A 21411-nucleotide genomic window follows, 5' to 3' on the forward strand; every position below is an offset into this window, starting at 1 on the left:
ACTTTCTAGCTCATTACAGACACCGCTTCCCCTTCCTCTCCACTTTCTTTTACTTGCCCACCTTGTCTAAAAAAATCAAATGTTTAGCCAACCAGGATTAGTTTAGATTGTACGACCTGACCCTGGCCAATAGAAAAAGGTACAGGGACAGGACTTGCGTCAGGAATAAAGGCTCTTGTGCCCCTTTGTTCAGGTGTGCTCTCATGGTGACTGGCCAAGGAGCCACCCCTCTGTGCAGAAGTAAAATTGCTTTGCTAAGAATCCTTTGTTTGAGTCGTAGCAGGACAAGCCACAGACAAAACTCCTCAGACACCGAGTTAAAGAAGGAAGCGGTTTATTTGGCCGGGAGCATTGGCAAGACTCCTGTCTCAAGAGCCGAGCTCCCCAAGTGAGCAATTCCTGTCCCTTTTAAGGGCTCACAACTCTAAGGTGGTCCACATGAGAGGGTCATGATCGATTGAGCAAGCAGGGGGCACGTGACAGGGGCTGCCTGCACCGATGGTCAGAGTGAAACAGAACAGACCGGGAAGTTTCACAATGTCTTTCTATAATCTATAGATAACATCAGTTGCTAGGTCAGGGGTCGAATTTTAACTACCAGGCTTAGGTCAGGCAGGCCCAGGCCTGGTTTTGGGTCTGGTTCCTTGGTTTCAGGTCTGGTTCCTAGGCACCAGGCTACCTGCCTTTAGTTTTGCTTTTCTTTCCTTTTCTGAATATAAAACAATATGAAACAATATGAGAGGGTCTGTCTCTCTTCTCTCAGAGTGTTCAATTTCCTTAGGATTTTCAGCGTTATTCCTAACATACCCTTGAAACCCCCACACTCACACAGATACATACACAGACGGCACATACCCCCACACCCATGCATGCAGGCTTAAAACATATAGCACACATGAACACATATATACACACACGCGTGTTCCTGTCTGGCGTTCACTTCTGGGGCTACAGAGATTGGAGGAAATCAGGAGAGGAGACGGGGTAGCCAAGGGGGAGTATGGCAGCAGAGGAGAGGGGTCCATTAGGAGAAGAGGCCACACTTCCCAGGAGACCAGGGAGCTCTCTTTCCTGCTGCGACTCTCTAAAATCCTACATTTCTCTTCCTGGACTTGGGAATCGATTCTCTAATAATTAAACCAGATGGACTCCAAGTTTATGTCTTTCTGGGGGTTGAATTCCTGTGGAGACTTGAGCTGAACATTTGAGTTCTCTGTGGCCCTTCTGGACTCTTCTTTCCTTCAGTGATAAGGGAAGAATAAGGTGCACACTTGGGGTTCAGATATATATGGAGACAAAATTTATTAGAACAGGAGGCAAAAAACAAAAAATGGAGGGGATCAGTGCGGGAAACAACCATACATGTTGACGTCCCCTGAACACTTACAGAACTATCCCGTTCTTCCTCATCTCTAGTCATGAAAGTGGCGGATTTGTTTAATTAGTTATTTCCGATCTCTTTACACTCTCGGGGAATATAAGGGGTCAGCAGACTTCCGCTGAAGCCACCTCAGAGCTGGGGTGTGCAAGTGTGTGGTGATCACGTTTGTCTTCTTGTGGCTATTGAGATAAGGTTTTATTACTAATGACTTACTCATCCTTCCTGCAGACTAGGGCTTCTCCCCTGTGTGTGTCCTCTGGTGAATGAGGAGGACTGACTTCCGGCTAAAGCCCCGCCCACACTCCCTGCAGACATAAGGCTTCTCCCCTGTGTGTGTCCTCTGGTGTCTGAGGAGGTTTGACTTCTGGCTAAAGCCCCACCCACACTCCCTGCAGACATAAGGCTTCTCCCCTGTGTGTGTCCTCTGGTGACTGAGGAGGCCTGACTTCTGGGTGAAGCCCCGCCCACTCTCCCTGCAGATGTAGGACCTCCCCCCTGTGTGTGTCCTTTGGTGTGTAATAACATCTGACTTATCACTGAAACCTTGCCCACACTCTCCATATTTGACCTTTGCAATTCTTGAGATTCCTACCCCCACAAATAATTTGCCTGTGTTCCCTGGATTCACTTTCTGGCCTGTTCCGGACTCTTCTTCCATCATTCTTTCTCCCACTCTAGAGCTCCCCATTTGTCCTTTGGCTGAGCTAGAAAAGGCCCTTGAAATCTCCCTCTGCCATGTCCTTTTATTCAAGAGTTTGGACCTTTCTTTGATCTCTTGACCTTTGGTTTTGTCATTACAGCAGTCTGGATCAGAATATTGCTGCTCCTGATTCTGATCCCCTGGGCAGGGATTCTCTGGTTGGAGGAGGTGTCTTGCAGATGGTCCTGGGAAGTTCTGAGAGGAGTGATTGCGTTCCACATGTTGACTGAGAAATTTCTGACTTGAAAAGGCCAGACAACATGAGGGACATGGATGGATCTCTGGCTTTGGTTCTGAAAGAGGAAGTTTTTGGTCAGGGTAGATGTTTTGTTCAGGCCTTACCACATATGAAGGTATGAAGATCAAATGAAGAACCAGTCATTCTTCATATGTTAACAATGCAAGCTCTTTCCCACCAAGTGCTGGATGGACCTTTACAGTCCATTTTTCCATTCCACTTTCATTCACTACATCTTAAAAAATCCAGAAATCCCACGTCTTGGGCCTTTTCTACATATCAGCCAGACTGGGTAACCTCAAGCAGCATCAGGGGCAGCATCATTCCTTACATAGATGGAACTGCAGTGACCTTTCCCCCACACTGCAGGTATCTTCCAGGTCCTATAAAGCCTTCCCTGATCACCCTCTGCCACATGCTCCCTCCCTGGTCCCTGGGCACTTTTGCTGACACGAGGTCTTCAGCTATTTTATTCTATTGAGAAATAACACTCTTGATGACTTAGGTGAGATTGTCCTTAGTGACTTCCTAAGAGGTGAAAAGGATCTATTAGGAGCACTCAGCCTGGAGATCCACAAATGTGGTTAAAGAGATGTGTTAGCAAATCTGAACTTGAGTATCCTTATGCAGAAGGACATATTTAATTGAGGACTGTTATGTGCCTGGTTCTCCATCAGGAAGTGTGATTCAGGTTGGCCAACACAGAGTGGTCCAGGTCCCACTGACTAAAGGACTGTGGGTCCTGCTGCCCCAACTAGGTGCATGGACTGCTTCTATTTCAGATTCCACAAATCATAAAATAAGAATATGCTCTTTCTCAGGCCGCACATCAAGTATTCATGTTTGAGTTATTTCATTCAGTCTGAGCCCATTTTAAATATAATAGGAAGTCTTGTTTCAAAATATATCCCTACTCAGGCTTACCTTCATGCTCCCCACCTTCATCCTGCCCACCGTTCTCTCTCACTTGGAAACTGGAGCAGCTCTGAAGGGATGACCCATGGCAGCTTATTTTCCAAAAATGAACCAAAGCTGAACTCTTTCTGGCCTCAGGAGCATTGCACTAGCTGCGCCCTGTGCCTGGAATCCTTGGCCCACAGGCACTTGCACTTTTCAAATGCTGTCTCCTAAGAGAAATCTTCCCTGACAATCCCCTGCAACACTCTACTCTCACCTCACACTGACGCCCAGGTCTCACACTGACCTCAGGTCTCATGCAGACCCCCAGGTCTCACGCTGACCCCAGGTCTCACGCTGACTTCAGGTCTCACACTGACCCCCAGGTCTCCCGCTGACCCCAGGTCTCACGCTGACTTCAGGTCTCACGCTGACCCCCAGGTCTCACGCTGATCCCAGGTCTCACAATGATCCCAGGTATTCTTTCTGGATTCATTTTCTTCAAAGCACTAATCACCGTCTGATATTACACATATGTCTGTGTGTATTCATATGGTTCCCTAATTCACATGTCATCTGTTCAAGAGCAGTTTTTTTGATTGTCTTGATCAATCTGTATTTACACTTCCTGCAACATCATCTGGCACAGAGTAGGAATTCACATGACAGCTAATTGAGATAATGAATGAGTAACAACATATGCATATCATTAAGAAATATCAAGGAAATGCCAGAAGAAACTACCTTGTTGAGAGAGCTGGTAGGTGTTTGAGAACTTGATTTTTGTCTTTAAGTCTTTCAGCACTATATGCTGTTATATACTTTGTGCATGAAGTACTTAGAATATAAAATCAGAACAAAGATTTAAAAATATAAAAACTGTTCCAAAGAGGCAAAGGCATATAACATGAATCTTTAATTTTGGAAGCCACTGATGTAAAATTTTAATGACTTTAGACGGCGGTTTACTCTACTTAAGAGTTCAACCATGAAAATTCTCTAGGATAATTCTTTCTTTCCTGTCCTTTTAAAAGAGTAATAGTGATGCCTACCTCTCCCTGGCATGAGCTCTTTCTTCCACTTGCTGCCCCACTTGATGCCCAGTTCCTGGCCATACTCATCCCCATACCAGACCAGCAGTTCACAGCCTGGCCTAATGACTCGGCAGGTTCTATAGAAGATCTGCCTGTGGTACTGGAAGGCCACCAGGTTCTGCTCTTCATCATCCCAGGCACAGTTCACATACCTGGGGTCAAGGCAGGCAAAGGGGAAGAAAAGAGGCAGTGAGTTCCCAGTATCTGTCAGATCCAGGTCTGGCCCATCACCTGCTGGTCTAGGCCCCCATGGTCTAGTGCTGACCGCTCCCACCACTCCTCTGGGAACTTCTGCTCATTCCTAAATCTCTTTGACGATGTCATATGAACTTGCACTTCTGACTACAGTGCTCATCCTGTCTAGAATGCTTCCCTGCTGTGCCTCATCAGCCATTTTTTCAAAGCCCAACTCCAGACTTACCTCCACCTTGACTGGCCATAAAACACATTGACCTCTAGCTTCTCTAAACTCTAAATTAATTCTGTTTTATACCACAGAACTTGGTGCTTGATCATGTGCTCTGCTTCTAGATTAGCTCACATCATTCTACACTCAGCTCAAGTCCATCTTTCTTTGACAGGCCTTCCTCTAATCACCCTACAGTTCACTCAGGTGCCATTCACCTGACTTCTTCAGATTCCTAGAGAAACTTAGAAGTCTCTTTCTCTTGGCCCAATAACATAGAACAGTAATAGTTGATTCATGTTTCTATTCTCTGATAGAACGAGAGCCCATTGTGGAAAGGGGCTGGGTCATCCTGCAGCTCACTTCTGTTCAAGTAGTGAACTTCACTTCCTAACCTGGAACATAGTAAGTGCTTAATAAATGTGGATTACATAAATTAAAGCATGAATTAACCTTCTCAAGGTTTATCTTGGTGCCTCAATTTTGTCTAGCATACATATTTGTGTTTTGATACCAATAAATCATAATATCTATATTTTTATTTTTTATTTCTAAAAGTTGACGGTATAAAACAGCATGGTATGGAGAAAAATAGAAATAGGGGATGTGAAAATCGTTGAGGGAGGCATAATGAGAAGGAAGGAAATCCGGGTTTGTGAGAGATGAAGGTTCTCTCTGAAACTAAGAGAGCTACTGGCCTTACCTCATCCAGTTGGCCCAGGATTTATCTTTTCCATCCACATACTCATAGCAGTTTCTCCCCTTGGTGATCTGAGTTTCAAAAAAATAAGGTAAAGGCTTTTTAGAGGGTAAAAATCCGAAGAATTATTTTACTCCACGGTCATCAATGGCCTTTGGGCCTGCAGAGCTTCAACTGCCAACTGAGACCACATGGCATGCACCTTAGTCATCATTTACACATCTGAGTTGGTTTGTCCAATCAGAGCAGAAGCTCCAAAAGGGAGGATGCACTTCTTTGTCTTTGTACCACTCTGCTCCCACGTACCCTCTGATCTCTAAATAGGAGTTCCATGTTCATGCAAAGACCCTTGAGTACACAGAGCTAACCATGTTATCCCTACCTATATCCTAACATGTAGAAGGTGATGTCCCACCAAAGGCACAGAAGGGATGTGGGAAGACAGAACAGGGGAAACAGCAGGCTCTTCTTACTAGCCAGGAATATCCATTGTTGGCTGCCTCTTTGTCTTCTGTAATTCGGCCCTCATAGGGGCCAAAGTGCAGACCCAGTGGCAGATCAGATGCCTCGTTCCATACTCCAAGCCCAGCCTGAGGGATGCCTGATGGCCCAATTCTCAGCCCCGGGGGCAGACTGAGGGCTGAACGGTTGGGATGCCCCTTGTCCACTGCACTGTCCTTTACAAATGTAGGGGGCCCATGAGCAGCACAGCTGTCAATGAAGAAGTTCTGACACATCTCACAATCTGGAAGTGAGGGAAGCAGGGATTAGGAAAGTTGCAATGCATGTTCCTTGATATAAGAGCTTCAGAAAGAGCTTGGCACTCACATTATTTAGCCTCAATCCTGTACTCTAATTCATTCGAGTAAGGGAATGATTTGTGGGCCAAACGATGAAATTATTGTGCCAGGACATAACAGCAAGCTGTGTGAGTGGCTGAAAGGGTCACTCACAGAGGTAGTCATCATCCTGCGGTTCGCTGACCTCTTTGTATGCATGACCCTTTCTTTCTCGCAGGCTATACATCTTTCCTTCAGTCTCCTTCCTCCTGAGTTCTAGGTTGGAGAAGAGTAGATGGGTAAAATTGGGAGTCTGGGGTGTTTGTCCTTGTTTCATAAGAAAATGTGAAATCTCCTACTATCAAATTAGCATCTACCTTCCTACATACTCTAGTCTCCCCCTCTTTACTGCTTCAGAAAGACTTAGACCCCACATCCACACTGACTGTAGATGCCTATTCAATTTTAGTTTCTAGCTGTTCTCATTATCCCATTAACCTCCCGACCTTTCTACTTACAAAATGGTTCATTCATGCATTTATTCATTCAGAAAATATTTCTTGAGAATACATTACATCTTAGGCATTGAACAAAGGCCTGGACATACAACACTAAGAAAGTATAGTCCCTATAGGGGATCTTCTATTAACTAGTTGACATGTGATGGAAGAGGAAATGTAGAAATGCACAAAAGAATATATATTATCAGAGAGGTACTTATTGGACACCTCGCATGCATCAATTCATTTATATTTAATTTAATGATTTCAAACAATATATGAGCTATATATACTTGGTCTCATTTTACAGATTACCATTCAGGAGCTCATAGAATTTATAAGATTTGCCCAAGGCCCCAGTGCTTCTATGTGGATTATAACCCAAGTGAGTGACTTCAAAGTTAATGTTCTTACATGCTATTCAATACTGTATCCAAGGCTAGGCATGGTGGCTCAAGCCTGTAATCCCAGCATTTTGGGAGGCTGAGCTGAGCAGATCACTTGAGGCCAGGAATTTGAGACCAGCCTGGTCTCAACATGGTGAAACTCTGTCTCTACTAAAAATCAGCCGGGCATGGTGGTGCACACCTATAATCCCAGCTACTCGGGTGACTGAGGCATGAAAATCGCTATTTTTGTGGAGGCAGAGGTTGCAGTAAACCAAGATCGCACCATTGCACTCCAGCCTGGGTGACAGAGTAAGACTCTGTCTCAGTGAACAGATAAATAAATATTTTTAACAAAATACTGCATCTAACTTCTGGTCTCACAGTTGAGTCCAGCTTAAGCCCAGGCCTATCCAAAGTCCACCCCACATAGGTAGACCATACTCATCAACCTTTCTAGAGGACATAGAGGGACTAAAGTCCCCTCAAATTTTTTCTTACCTATTTTTAGTGTAGAGTGCTGTCCAGAGGTACTTGCTTCTCCAGGAGGGGACACTGGTTTCTGAGCCTGCTCTGAGCCACTTGTATTCAGTAAATTTGGCGTTCCTGACAATTCTTTCAAACTAGATTCATTATTGAATGATGCCTTGGGCATTCCCTTTAATGTGAGAGTCACATATTAAAAGACAACATGCATTTATTTAGTTATTTACGGCTTGCAACATGTTTTCATATGACTGTAGTTAATGTTCAAACCTTGGAAATACCTAGAGTGTCTAAATACTAGAGGGAAAAGACAAGGTCTAAGTGGGTAGTGAATCTGGGACTCTAACCCATGTCTTAAGGCTCTTTCCTTCAACTTTCTCTCAAAATGTTCTATGTAAGTTAAAGGGAAGGAGGAAGAATACTTGGGAAGACTAGCTGGAGAATCAACAAGATCTGCGAAAGAAGGGGATAAGGGCTTACAGAGAGAAGAAGGGAATCTTCCATAAACTGGTAGACTTTTGATGGGAGGAGAAATGTAGAAAAGCACAGAGGGACAAAGCACATCCAGAAAATGAGGTAATAGGGCAGTAAGGTTCGGAACAGAACAAAGAGATGATTGGCAAAAATATATCTAGACAACTAAGAAAGTGAAGTCAAAGTTGCATGTTGCCATATCCTGGAAAGAATATTTGGCTTTGGAATTAGATTAGTTAGTTCCTGTACCAATTCTGCTTGTCTGCTTGAATAAGGGTGTATTGTTAGCTAATTTCTCTGTAGTTTCCCGATCCAGAAGTTGGCATAAAAGGTTTTTTTTTTTGTTGTTTTTTTTTTTTTTGAAAAGGAGTCTTGCTCTGTTGCCTAGGCTGGAATGCAGTGCCATGATTTCAGCTCACTGCAGCCTCCACCTCCCAGGTTCAAGAGATTCTCCTACCTCAGCCTCCCGAGAAGCTAGGATTACAGGCACGTGCCACCACACCCAGCTAATTTTTGTATATTTATTAGAGACGGGGTTTCGCTAGGTTGGCCAGGCAGGTCTAGAACTCCTCACCTCAAGTGATCCACCCACCTCAGCCTCCTAAAGTGCTGGGATTATATGCAAGAGCCCCTGCACACGGCCCATGCTAATTCTTTTTTTTTTTTTTTTTTTTTTTGAGAGGGAGTCTCACTCTGTTGCCTAAGCTGGAGTGCAGTGGCACGATCTCAGCTCACTGCAGCCTCTATCTCCCGGGTTCAAGCGATTCTCCTGCTTCAGCCTCCCGAGTAGTTGGGATTACAGGTGTCTACCACCATGCCCAGCTGATTTTTGTAGTTTTAGTAGAGATGGGGTTTCATCATGTTGGCCAGGCTGGTCTCCAACTCCTGACCTCAGGTAATCTGCCCACCTCTGCCTCTCAAAGTGCTGGGATTACAGGTGTGAGCCACTGTCCCTGGCGCTAATTCTTAATATTGTAGTGAACATGAAAGATAATAATGTTCACCAAAGTGTTTTTTGAGCTACTTAATACAGTATGAATGTGAGATTAATAATTATTCTTGCCAGGCACAGTGGCTCACACCTGTAATCCCAGCACTTTGGGAGGCTGAGGCAGGCAAATCGCCTGAGGTCAGGAGTTTGAGACCAGTCTGGCCAACCCTGTCTCTACAAAAAATACAAAAAACTAGCTGGGTGTGGTGGCGGGCGCCTGTAATCCCAGCTACTTGGGAGGCTGAGTCAGGAGAACAACTTGAACCCAGGAGGTGGAGGTTGCAGTGAGCTGAGATCGCGCCACTGCACTCTAGCCTGGGTAACAAGAGTGAAACTCTGTCTCAAAAAAAAAAAAAAAAAAAGAAAAGAAAAGAAAAAAAAAATAATTTTTCTCACAGACTGGGTGCGGTGGCTCACATCTGTAATCCCAGCATTTTGGGAGGCCGAGGTAGGAGGATGGCTTGAGCCCAGGAGTTCAAGACCAGCCTGAGCTACATGGCAAAACCCTGCCTGTACAAAACACATAAAAATTAGCTGGGCATGGTGGTGCATGCCTGTGGTCCCAGCTACTCAGGAGGCTGAGGCAGGAGGATCACACTAACCTAGGAGATGGAGGCTGCAGTAAGCCGAGATTGAGCCATTGCACTCCAGCCTTGGCGCAAGAGCCAGACCCTGTCTCAAACCACCCCCTGCCCCTGCAGAAAAATAACAAACGAAAATTATCTCATAATCCTGATATATCTCTACAGTTGAAATCTAACTCAAAGATATTTTCAGCATTCCTTGACCCTGTTACTTATAGTTTAATTCATAAGCTTGGAATCAGTCATTCAGAAAACACTCAGGAGGCTCTCAGAGGCCCTGAGCTGGGCTTGGGAGTTCTGAGAAGAATCAGGAATGGACTAGACTCCTGAAGAGCTCACAATGAAGAGGCAGCAGGCAGGCTAAACAAATAATTCCAAACCACATGACAGTTTCCTAATTGGAGCCCAGAGGAAGGAGCTGTTACTGCCTTCTACAGGAATGAGCTTTTGAAATTGGTTCCAGAAGAATATATTTTTACTTAGTAGGGTGTAACCTATATGAAGTCCTAAACCATTTTCTTATTTGTTGTTTCTCAATCTTCGAACCTGAAACTCCTCAGGGCTGGAAGCTGCTTCCTCTGATCAGAATGGGTCCCTTATGAGGGTAGGGACCCTATCTTCTTCTGGGACCATCCACAGTATGAATTGTCTGTTTACTTGGAAGCTTCCCTTAATCAGAGTGTTTTAGTGCAAATCTCACTTTACTACAACAGAGAAAAACTGAGGTTGAAAAATCAATTGGACGAATGATGTAAAGACATATGGGTAAGACAGCATAAACTTATAAAACTATGAAACTTTTAATGATCTTGTAAGTGCTTTAGAGAAGGAGTTTTGGATTAGACTGCACCAACACTGAATGTGATCCCAGGGACATAACTGAACATTTTTATACCTCAGTTTTCTCATCTGTAAAATGGCTATAGGTATAGCACCTACTTAATAGGTACTATATGTGAAGTTGAATAGGTACTATACGTAAAGTTTATTCATGTAAAATGCTTAAAATAAAGTCTGAAAATACTGAGAAAATAACACCATGGTAGCGATTATTGTTGCTGTTCTTATTAACTCTTAAAATAATGATGATGTCAGACACTGTGCTAAAGAGATCAGGAAAGGAAGGCAGTAGTTCCTAGGATAGTCTGTACATTCTTCTTCTCTTACCTGTATTTGGATCTATGAGGAAGGTTTCTTGTAAATAGGATTTGGGAGATACTTACCTTCTGGTGTTTACTCTGTTCTCCTCTGAAGGCCATCCAAGGAGGTTTGACTAAAAGGTGATGAGAAATCAGTGGTTTGGTTGGTAAATGTTTCCAAACTCTAGAGATTTTTTTTTTTCTTTTTGATACGGAGTCTCCCTCTGTCACCCAGGCTGGAGTGCAGTGGCACAATCTCCGCTCACTGCAACCTCTGCCTCCCGGATTCAAGCAATTCTCCTGCCTCAGCCTTGCGAGTTGTTGGGAACTACAGGTGTGCACCACCACACCCAGCTAATTTTTGCATTTTTAGTAGAGATGGGGTTTCTCCATGTTGGCAATGCTGGTCTCAAACTCCTGACCTCAGGTGATCCACCTGCCTCGGACTCCCAAAGTGCTGAGATTACAGGCGTGAGCCACTGTGCTCGGCCTGACTCTGGAGTTTCTCATTAGAGACACAGAATTCTGAATCAGAGAGTGATGATTCCAAGTATTATCCAAGGGCAATTTGGAAATGTTTTCTGAAGTATCATTAAGGCCTATGCTTCTACCAGGGGCATTGCTAATTTTCTTAAGATTTAAAAAAATAGATAAAACTTCATCTTTGTTTCATCCTATCTATAAAGGTATACCTAATAAGGTGCGTATTACATTAATTTTTAAAATGTAAATTGACCTTTCATGACAAACACACTGAACAAACTAGGAATAGAAGGAAATCACCTCAATGTAAAAAGGTCATATAAGAAAAGTCCTTTTTTTTTTTTTTTTTTTTTTGAGATGGAGTCTCCCTCTGTCACCCAGGCTGGAGTGCAGTGGCGCGAGGTCAGCTCACTGCAAGTTCTGCCTCCCGGGTTCACGCCATTCTCCTGCCTCAGCCTCCCAAGTAGCTGGGACTGCAGGTGCCCGCCACCACACCCGGCTAATTTTTTGTATTTTTAGTAGTGATGGGGTTTCACCGTGTTAGCCAGGATGGTCTCGGTCTCCTGACCTCATGATCCTCCCACCTCGGTCTCTCAAAGTGCTGGGATTACAGGCGTGAGCCACTGCACCCAGCTTAAAAGCCCATTTTTTAACATCGTAGTTGATGATGAAAAACTGAAAGCCTTCCTTCTAAGGTCATAAACAAGGTAAGGATTTCCAGTCTTGCTACTTCTATTCAACATAGTCCTGTAAGTCGTAGCCTGAGCAATTAGGCCAGTAAAATAAATAAAAGGCATCCAAATTGAAAGGAAGAAGTAAAATTATCTCTGTTTGCAGCTGACATGATCTTACATGCAGAAAACTATAATGATTCATTAGCTGGGTGTGGCGGTGGGCACCTGTAGTCCCAGCTACTTGGGAGGCTGAGGCAGGAGAATCACGTGAATCTGGGAGGCAGTGGTTGCAGTGAGCCGAGATCATGCCACTGCACTCCAGCTTGGGCGACAGAGCGAGACTCCATCTAAGAAAATAAATAAAAATAAAAAATAAAATTATAAAGATTTTACGAAAAAATTGTTAGAAGTAATACATGAATTTGGGCCAGGCATGGTGGCTCAAGCCTATAATCCCAGCACTTTAGGAGGCTGAGGTGGGCGGATCACGAGGTCAGGAGATCGAGGCCATCCTGGCTAACACGGTGAAACCCCATCTCTACTAAAAATACAAAAAATTAGCTGGGTGTGGTGGCGGGCGCCTGTAGTCCCAGCTACTCGGGAGGCCGAGGCAGGAGAATGGCATGAACCTTGGAAGTGGAGCTTGTAGTGAGCCGATATCATGCCACTGTACTCTAGCCTGGGTGACAAAGCGAGACTCTGTCTCAAAAAAAAAAAAAAAAAAAAAGAAGTAATACATGAATTCAGCATACAAAATCAACACCCCAAATCAGTTGTGTTTCTATTTAGTGAAAATGAGCAATCCAAAAAGGAAATTAAGAAAAAAATCCCAATCACAATAGCATCAAAAAGAATAGAATAATTAGGAATAAACTTAATCAAGGAGGCAAAAAACTTGAACACTGAAAACTACAAAACAGTGCCAACAGAAATTTAAGGAGACACAAATAAATGGAAGGACATCATGTGTTCATAGATTTGAAGACTTAATATTGTTAACATGTTCATACTATCAAAATGATCTATAGATTGAATGCCATCTCTATCAAAATGCCAATGCTATTATTTTCAGAAATGGAAAAATATCCAAAAAATCATATAGAATCTCTAAGGACCCAGAATAGCCAAAACAATCTTGAAAAAGAAGAATAAAGTTGAAGGCCTCACACTTCCTGATTTCAAAGCATATTACAAAGCTACAGTAATCAGAAAAGTGTGGTACTGGTATAAAGACAGACATATAGACCAATGGAACAGAATACAGAGGCCAGAAATAAACCCTTGTGTATATGGTCAAATGATCTTCAGCAATGATGCTAAGACTACACAATGGAGGAAAGGACAGTCTGCAAGAAATTGTGTGGGGAAAATTGGATATACATATGCATAAGGTAAGACAGATTCTTACCACATATCTCATATAAAAATTAACTCAAAATAGATTAAAGACTGAAATGTAAGATCTATAAGTACAGAACTTCCAGAAGAAAACACACAGGAAAAGCTTCATGACATTGAAATGAACAATAACTTCTTGTATATGACACCAAAAGCATAAGCAATAAAAGCAAAAATAGACAAGTAGGACTACATCAAACTTAAAAACTTCTGTGTAGCAAAGAAAACAATCAAGAGAGAGTCAAGGCATCCTACAGAGTGGAAGAAAATGTATGCAAACCATATATCTGATAAAGGGTTAATGTTGCTGAGTGCATTGGCGCATGACTATAGTTCAGCTATTCAGAGGCTGAGGTGGGAGGATCACTTGAACCCAGGAGTTCGAGACCAGGCAGGGCGACCTAGTGAGACCTCTGTCTCAAAAAAAAAAGAAGATAAAGAGTTAATGTCCAGGCCAGGCACTGTGGCTTATGGGTGTAATCCCAGCACTTTGGGAGGCTGAGGCAGATGGATCACTTGAGGTCAGGAGTTCATGACCAGCCTGGCCAACATGGTGAAACCCGGTCTCTACTAAAAATACAAAAAATTAGCTGGGCATGGTGGTGTGTGCCTGTAATCCCAGCTACTTGGGAGGCTGAGGCAGAATAATCGCTGGAACCCGGGAGGTGGAGTTTGCAGTGAGCTGAGATCGTGCCATTGCACTCCAACCGGGGTGACAAGAGCGAAACTCTGTCAAAAAAAAAAAAAAAAAGAAGAAAGAGTTAATATCCAGAATATATGAAGAACTCCTATAATACAACAACAACAAAACAAATAATTAAATAATGGGTGCTACGGACTGAATTTTGTTTCCCCCAAATTCATATGCTGAAGCATATTTAATACCTCAATATGATGGTATTTAAAGATGGAGCCACTGGTAGGTAATTAGGGCTAGGTGATGTCATGAGGGTGGGACCCTTAGGATGACATTAGTGCTTTTGGTCAGGTGCGGTGTCTCATGCCTGTAATCCCAGCACTTTGGGAGGCCGAGGTGGGCAGATCACTTGAGGCCAGGAGTTTGAGACTAGCCTGGTCAACATGGTAAAACCCCATCTCTACTGAAAATACAAAAATTAGCTGGTGTGCCCCTGTAGTCCCAGCTACGTGGGGGGCTGAGGCAGGGGAATTGCTTGAACCCCGCAGGTGGAGTTTGCAGTGAGCCGAGATTGCACCACTGAACTCCAGCCTGGGGCAACAGAATGAGGCTGTCTAAAAAAAAAATCTTCTAGTAGGTATTATTGCTTTTATAAGAAGAGGAAGAGGGAAATTCCTTCTCCTTCCTGCTGTTGGCACACAAATAATTCATGTAAATACACAGTGAGATGGAGGCTGCCTACAAGTCAGGAAGAGAGCCCTCACCGGAACCCAACCATGCTGGCATTCTGATTTTTTACTACCAGGCTTCAGAAATGTCAGAAAACAAATTTCTGTTGTTTAAGCCACTCAGTGTGTGGTATTTTCTGGTGGCAGCCTGGGCTGACTAATACAATGGGCAAAAAGCTTGAATAGACATTTCTCAAAAGAAGATACATAAATGGCCAAGAAGCATATGAAAATATGCTTAACATCACTAATCATCAGGGAAATGAAAATTAAAACCACAGTGAGATATCACCTTATCCTGTTATGATAGCCTCTGTCAAAAAACCAGAAAGTAGCAAGTGTTGGCGAAGATGCGGAGAAATTAGAACACTTGCTTATTGTTGGTGGGTAGCTTAGTCTGTTTTCTGCTGCTTTCCTAGAATGCAAGAGAGTGGGTAATTTATGTGTTTGTTTTTTTTTTGTTGTTGAGATGGAGTCTCATTCTGTTGCCCAGGCTGGAGTGCAGTGGTGTGATCTCGGCTCACTGCAACCTCTGCCTCCCGGGTTCAAGTGATTCTTCTACCTCAACCTCCCAAGTAGCTGGTATTACAGGTGCATGCCACCATGCCTGGCTAATTTTGTATTTTTAGTAGAGATGGGGTTTCGCCAAGCTGGCCAGGCTGGTCTCGAACTCCTGACCTTGTGATCTGCCTGCCTTGGCCTACCAAGGTGCTGGGATTACAGGCGTGAGCCACTGTGCCTGGCCCAGAGTGGGTAATTTATAAAGAAAATAATTATTTGGCTTGTGGTTCTGGAGGCTGGGAAGTTGAAAAGCATGGCACTGGCATCTTGCAAGGGGCTTCAAGCTGCATCATGACATGGTGGAAGGGTAAGTGTGCATGTGAGACAGAGAGAAAGACAGGGAAGGGCCCAACTCATCCTTTTCATCAGGAACCCACTCCTGCAATAACTCACCCACTCCTGTGATAATGGCATTAATCCATTCATGAGGTTGGAGCTATCATTACCCAATCACCTCTTAAAGGCTCCACCTCTTAATACTGTTACAATGGCCATTAAGTTTCCAATACATGAACTTCCACACATTCAAACCATAGTAGTGGGAATGTAAAATGGTGCAGACACCGTAAAAAAAACAGTATGGTGCTTCCACAAAAAATTAAAACCAGAACTACCTTATGATCCAGAAATTCCACTTCTGGGTATATAATATATTAAAAAGAATTAAAGGCTGGGCGCAGTGGCTCATGCCTGTAATCCCAGCACTTTGGGAGGCCGAGGCTGGTGGATCATGAGGTCACGAGATCAAGACCATCCTGGCTAACACGGTGAAACCCCGTCTCTACTAAAAATACAAAAAAATTAGCCGGGCGTGGTGGCGGGTGCCTGTAGTCCCAGCTACTCAGGAGGCTGAGGTGGGAGAATGGCGTGAACCCGGGAGGCAGAGCTTGCAGTGAGCCGAGATTGCACCACTGCACTCCAGCCTGGGCAACAGAGCATGACTCTGTCTCAAAAAAAAAAAAAAAAAGGAATTGAAAACAGGATCTCAAAGAGATATTTGCACACTGATAGTTATTACAGCATTATTCACAATAGACAAGAGGCGAAGCAACCTAATATCCATTGACAAATGAATGGATTTTCAAAATGTGGTATATACATGCAGTAGAATATTATTCAGCCTTAAAAAAGAAGAAAATCTTGTCACATGCTGTGACATGGGTGAATCTTGGGAACATTCTGCTAAGTGATTAAATAAGCCAGTCACAAAAAGACAAATATTTCATGGCTGATTCCACGTATAGGAGGTATCTAAAGTAACCAAATTCATAGAAACAGAATTGCAGTTGCCAGGAGCTGGAGGGAGGAAGAAATGGAGTGTTATTGTTCAATGGGTATAGGGTTTTAGTCATGCAAGATAAAGAGTTCTAGGGATCTATTGCATAACAGTGTGCATATAGTTAATAAAGTTGTACACTTAAAAATTGTTAGAAGAGTAAATATATGTTGTTTGATTTCCACAATAAAAAATAAATTGACTTAAATTGGGGATTTTAACTGAGTTCAGATAAAGATGTATAGATGTGTGGTAAATCACGGGAGATAGATTCCCTCTAAAGAGACATTCTTTTCATGTCAAAACATTTGCAGAAAAGCAGACGCTGGCCTTTCATTCCTCTTACACTACATTAAGGTCTTAAGGAATCTAAAATCCATAGATGGGGAAATCGTAGACCCAATCCAAGTTGCTTTCTCTAGTTTGGGCAGATTGACTGTTTTTACTTCTAAACTCTCCTAACCAAGCAGTAGAAGAGGAAATGAGCTTTGCACTTCTATTTTATAATTATGGTACGTTATTTTATCTACTTGATGCTGTCTCTGGTCAGTGACATATGGGAAAGATCAGGGAAACTAAACAGCTCTCTCAAACCCGCTCCAGAATTGAGACAAAGAAGTAGATACATTTTGGTATAAGGGGATCATAGAGTATGATTAAATGTACATAAATGATGTATCTTTACTTAATATTATTTCTTCTTCTAAGACATTTAACTCAATAACTATTATGAGATTGGTGTTAGAAAATTTTTTTGTGGATTTGCAGTTTGTTTTCTTTAATTGTTCTATGATTTATTAACAATGTTTAGCAAAAACAATTTTTTTTTTTTTTTAAAAAGAATGACAATTTTTTTTTGTTTTTTTTTTGAGACGGAGTCTCGCTCTTTTGCCCAGGCCGGAGTGCAGTGGCGCTATCTCGGCTCACTGCAAGCTCCGCCTCCCGGGTTCATGCCATTCTCCCGCCTCAGCCTCCCGAGTAGCTGTGACTACAGGTGCCCGCCACCGTGCCTGGCTAATTTTTTGTATTTTTAGTAGAGACGGGGTTTCACTGTGTTAGCCAGGATGGTCTCGATCTCCTGACCTCATGATCTTCCCGCCTCGGCCTCCCAAAGTGCTGGGATTACAGGCGTGAGCCACTGCATCCGGCCAAGAATGACAAATTTTAAACATACAGAAAACAATAGAGAATGGTACTGGAAATCCTATACATCCATCACCATTCAGTCCAGTGTCAACATTCTGCCACAATTGTTTCAGATCTTTTTATGTTTATTTCAAAATTTAAAAACAAAAATAAAAACAAACAGAAAAACTAACCAAGCCACAGTGGAGACACCTGCCAGCCCTTCCTTCTTTTGTTGTGATAAATGTTCTGAATTTGGCATTCTTATTCACATTTAGATTTTATACATTTACCACTTATTATTGTATCTATAAATACCGTATATATTTTACATGTTTTAAAACTTTATATGGGCTGGGTGCGGTGGCTCAAGCCTGTAATCCCAGCACTTTGGGAGGCCGAGGCGGGCAGATCATGAGGTCAGGAGATCCAGACCATGCTGGCTAACACGGTGAAACCCCATCTGTACTAAAAATATTAACAAAAAATTAGCCGGGCGTAGTGGCAGGTGCCTGCAGTCCCAGCTACTCGGGAGGCTGAGGTAGGAGAATGGCGTGGACCCAGGAGGCAGAGGTTGCAGTGAGCCGAGATCGCTCCACTGAGCTCCAGCCTGGGTGACAGAGCGAGACTCCGTCTCAAAAAAAAAAAAAAAAAAATTTATATGAGGCCAGGTGTGGTGGCTCACGCTTGTAATTCCAGCACTTTGGGAGACTGAGGCAGGTGGACCGAGGTGAGTCAGGAGTTCAAGACCAGCCTGGCTAACATGGCAAAACCCCATCTCTACCAAAAATACAAAAATTAGCCAGGCGCCATGTCACGTGCGTGTAGTCCCAGCTATTTGGGAGGCTGAGGCAGGAGAATCACTTGAACTTGGGAGGTGGAGGTTGCAGTGAGCCAAGATTGGGCCACTGCACTTCAGCCTGGGCAACAGAGCGAGACTCAATATCAAAAACAAAAACAGAAACAAACAAACAAATGTTATATGAATAACCTCTTACTGTATATACTGTTCTGCATTGTGCTTGTTTGTGGAACATTTATGTTTTTGAGGGAAGACTCTTTTTCCTTTGTTAAATTCTGAAATGTAGCTGAGACCTAAACCCAGGCTGGTTTCAGGACGTCACTTTTTTTCCCCGAGACGGAGTCTTCTCATTCTGTTGCCCAGGCTGGAGGGTGGTGGCACGATTTCGGCTCACTGCCACCTCCACCTCCTGGGTTCAAGCTATTTCCCAGCTTCAGCCTCCTGAGTAGCTGGAATTATAGGCACCCATCACCATGCCCAGCTATTTTTTTTTTTTCCGCATTTTTAGTAGAGATGGGGTTTCACCATGTTGGCCAGGCTTGTCTCAAACTCCAGACTTCAAGTGATATGCCTACCTCAGCCTCCCAAAGTGCTGGGATTACAGGTGTGAGCCACCATGCCTGGCCAGGAGGTCACTTCTAAATCTTCCTGGGGGCTATGCACAGTGGCTCATGCCTGTAATCCCAGCACTTTGGGAAGCTGAAGTGGGAGGAACACTTGAGCCCAGGAGTTTGAGGCTGCAGTGAGTTATGATTGTGCCACTGCACTCCTGACAGAGTGAGACCTTGTCTGTAATAATAACAACAATCATCATCATCATCATCATCATCATCATCATCATCATCATCATAATCATCCCAGCACTTTGGGAGGCCGAAGCAGGTGGATCACTTGAGGCCAGGAATTAGAGACCAGCCTGGCCAACATGGTGAAACCCCATCTCTACAAAAAATACAAAAATTAGCTGGGCAAGGTGGCGCACATCTGTAGTCCCAGCTACTCGAGAAGCTGAGGTGGGAGAATTGTTGAACCTGGGAGGTGGAGGCTGCAGTGAGCCGAGATTGTACCACTGTACTCCAGCCTGGATGACAGAGCAAGACTCTGTCTCAAAAAAAAAAAAAAAAAAAAAAAAAAAAAAAAAAAAAATAGACCAGGTGCGGTGGCTCATGGCTGTAATCCCAGCACTTTGGAAGGCCAAGGTGAGTAGATCACCTGAGGTCAGGAGTTCGAGACCAGCCTGACCGACATGGAGAAATCCCATATCTACTAAAAAAAATTACAAAAAATTAGCTGAGTGTGGTGGCGCATGCCTGTAATCCCAGTTACTTGGGAGGCTGAGGCAGGAGAATCGCTTGAACCTGGGAGGCGGAGGTTGCAGTGAGCCAAGATCACGCCATTGCACTCCAGCCTGGGCAACAAGAGCGAAACTCCGTCTTAAAAAAAAAAATCCTCCTTCCTTTCCCTCTTACCTTGCTGCCTAGGCGTCCATTCTTCATCAGAATCTTCTGTGTCATCCACCTGGAGTTTGATGGCCTGCCTTCGGTGACACATAAAAGCTGGTCGAGTGGCTCTGAGACCTGAAAAGAAGCAAAAATTCTGCTCTGAAACGGAAGAGCTGGGAGGAGGAACAAAGGGCAGTGGCAATGGAAAGCACCACAAAGCCAGTGCTGCTCAGTCTGATGAGCTGGGAGATTCTTGAACAAGGTCAAGATGTGACCTCTGCATGGTCAATATCCACACACAGCCCCGCAGTGACGCAAAAGAACAATATTTCCCTCCAGATTTGTCTCCGTGCAAAAGGGAATTGTGGGCAGATGCCGCCACCTGAGAACTAACATAATATAGGGACCAAAGACCTGTTTTATATCGCCCAGGCTGGTCTGTGCCCAGCACTTCCTGTTACCTATAGTAATCAGTGTTTTATAGTTCCTTTTCACATTCCTATAGCGAGTTTTCTCCCAGTCTCCCATCTCTGTCCATTCTTCCTTGGTGAAGTATATGGAAATGTCTTTGAAGGCATCTTTGACCTAGAGGAAGTAACAGATTCCATCAGTGATTTACTAATACACATCGAGCTGGTCCTTTTCCTCTACCCTGTGTGTAGGGCATAGCCTGGGACCTCTGGGAGTCTCTTCGCTCAGGGTTATTACATGGCTAAAATACAGAAGAGCCAGGCCTCAGCGTGGCTCCAAGAGTTCAGGCTGAGATGCGCTCCATTTCCCTCCATCCAGCAGGCGATTCTCTGGGTTTTCCTCTAGGGCAGGGTTTCTCACCCTCGGCACTGTTGACACTTTAGGCCAGATCATTTGTGAAACATAAAGACCTTCCCTCCTTCTCCAGATTGTGTCCTGTTTAACTGAGCAGACACAGCATTTTCCTAGCTCTCTGCTGACATAGAGCAGTCGCTGATGCTAGTGTTCTTTTCTCCCCCATGTCCTGGCCAGGACCAGCTGCCCCCATTCCATGCACACTCAGACAGAGTCACCCAAGGGTACAGGCCAGGAGTCTGCAGCACTCCAGAGATCAGCTCCTGCTAGGAGTCCGGCTTCGCCTCTCTGACTTCTCACCATGGGCTTCCGCTCTGTTCTCTCTGTGTCTCCTTTTGGGCTCTCCTCTTGGGACCTTTCAGGGCTCATGGTGCTGGGACTGTCTAGAAGGCCCTGCTTTAATTCCGAGTGTGAGAAGGGCCCCTGAGTCTCCCAGCTCCTAGGCCAAAGGCTCCTGTGGAAGGAGAAGGTGCTGAGATGGGGTAACAGCCCTGAGCACTACCCAGAACCGGGCTCTGTCTTCTCCATCTGGCTGGGGTGTTGAGAGCAGGAAGACTGGGTTCCTGGTGAGGTCTCGAGCACCCCAGGGAGGTCTGGGGGTACTGACGGGATGGGAAGGCCTCCATTGGCCATGAGCTACCACCTAATGTAAGCTGGATTTTGTTCTTTTAGTTCCCCTGCAGGTTGGCTCATTTTGAGAAGGGT

General features: G+C 44.1%; 1 protein-coding gene across 1 annotated transcript; it reads right to left on the bottom strand.

Annotated features, from left to right (window-relative positions):
• Window positions 1-1955: 1955 nt before the first annotated feature.
• Window positions 1956-21075, bottom strand: PRDM7 (PR/SET domain 7). The gene is given in 11 exon segments (XM_009251087.3): window positions 1956-2374; window positions 4269-4359; window positions 4361-4462; window positions 5420-5487; window positions 5890-6161; window positions 6370-6471; window positions 7583-7739; window positions 10840-10889; window positions 19909-20016; window positions 20343-20466; window positions 21007-21075. Coding segments are annotated over 11 exon segments (1389 nt in total). The 3' UTR covers window positions 1956-2128.
• Between the last annotated feature and the right edge of the window lie 336 nt (window positions 21076-21411).

The sequence above is a fragment of the Pongo abelii genome, chromosome 18 (assembly GCF_028885655.2).
Source record: "Pongo abelii isolate AG06213 chromosome 18, NHGRI_mPonAbe1-v2.0_pri, whole genome shotgun sequence".
Taxonomy (NCBI): Eukaryota; Metazoa; Chordata; class Mammalia; order Primates; family Hominidae; genus Pongo; species Pongo abelii.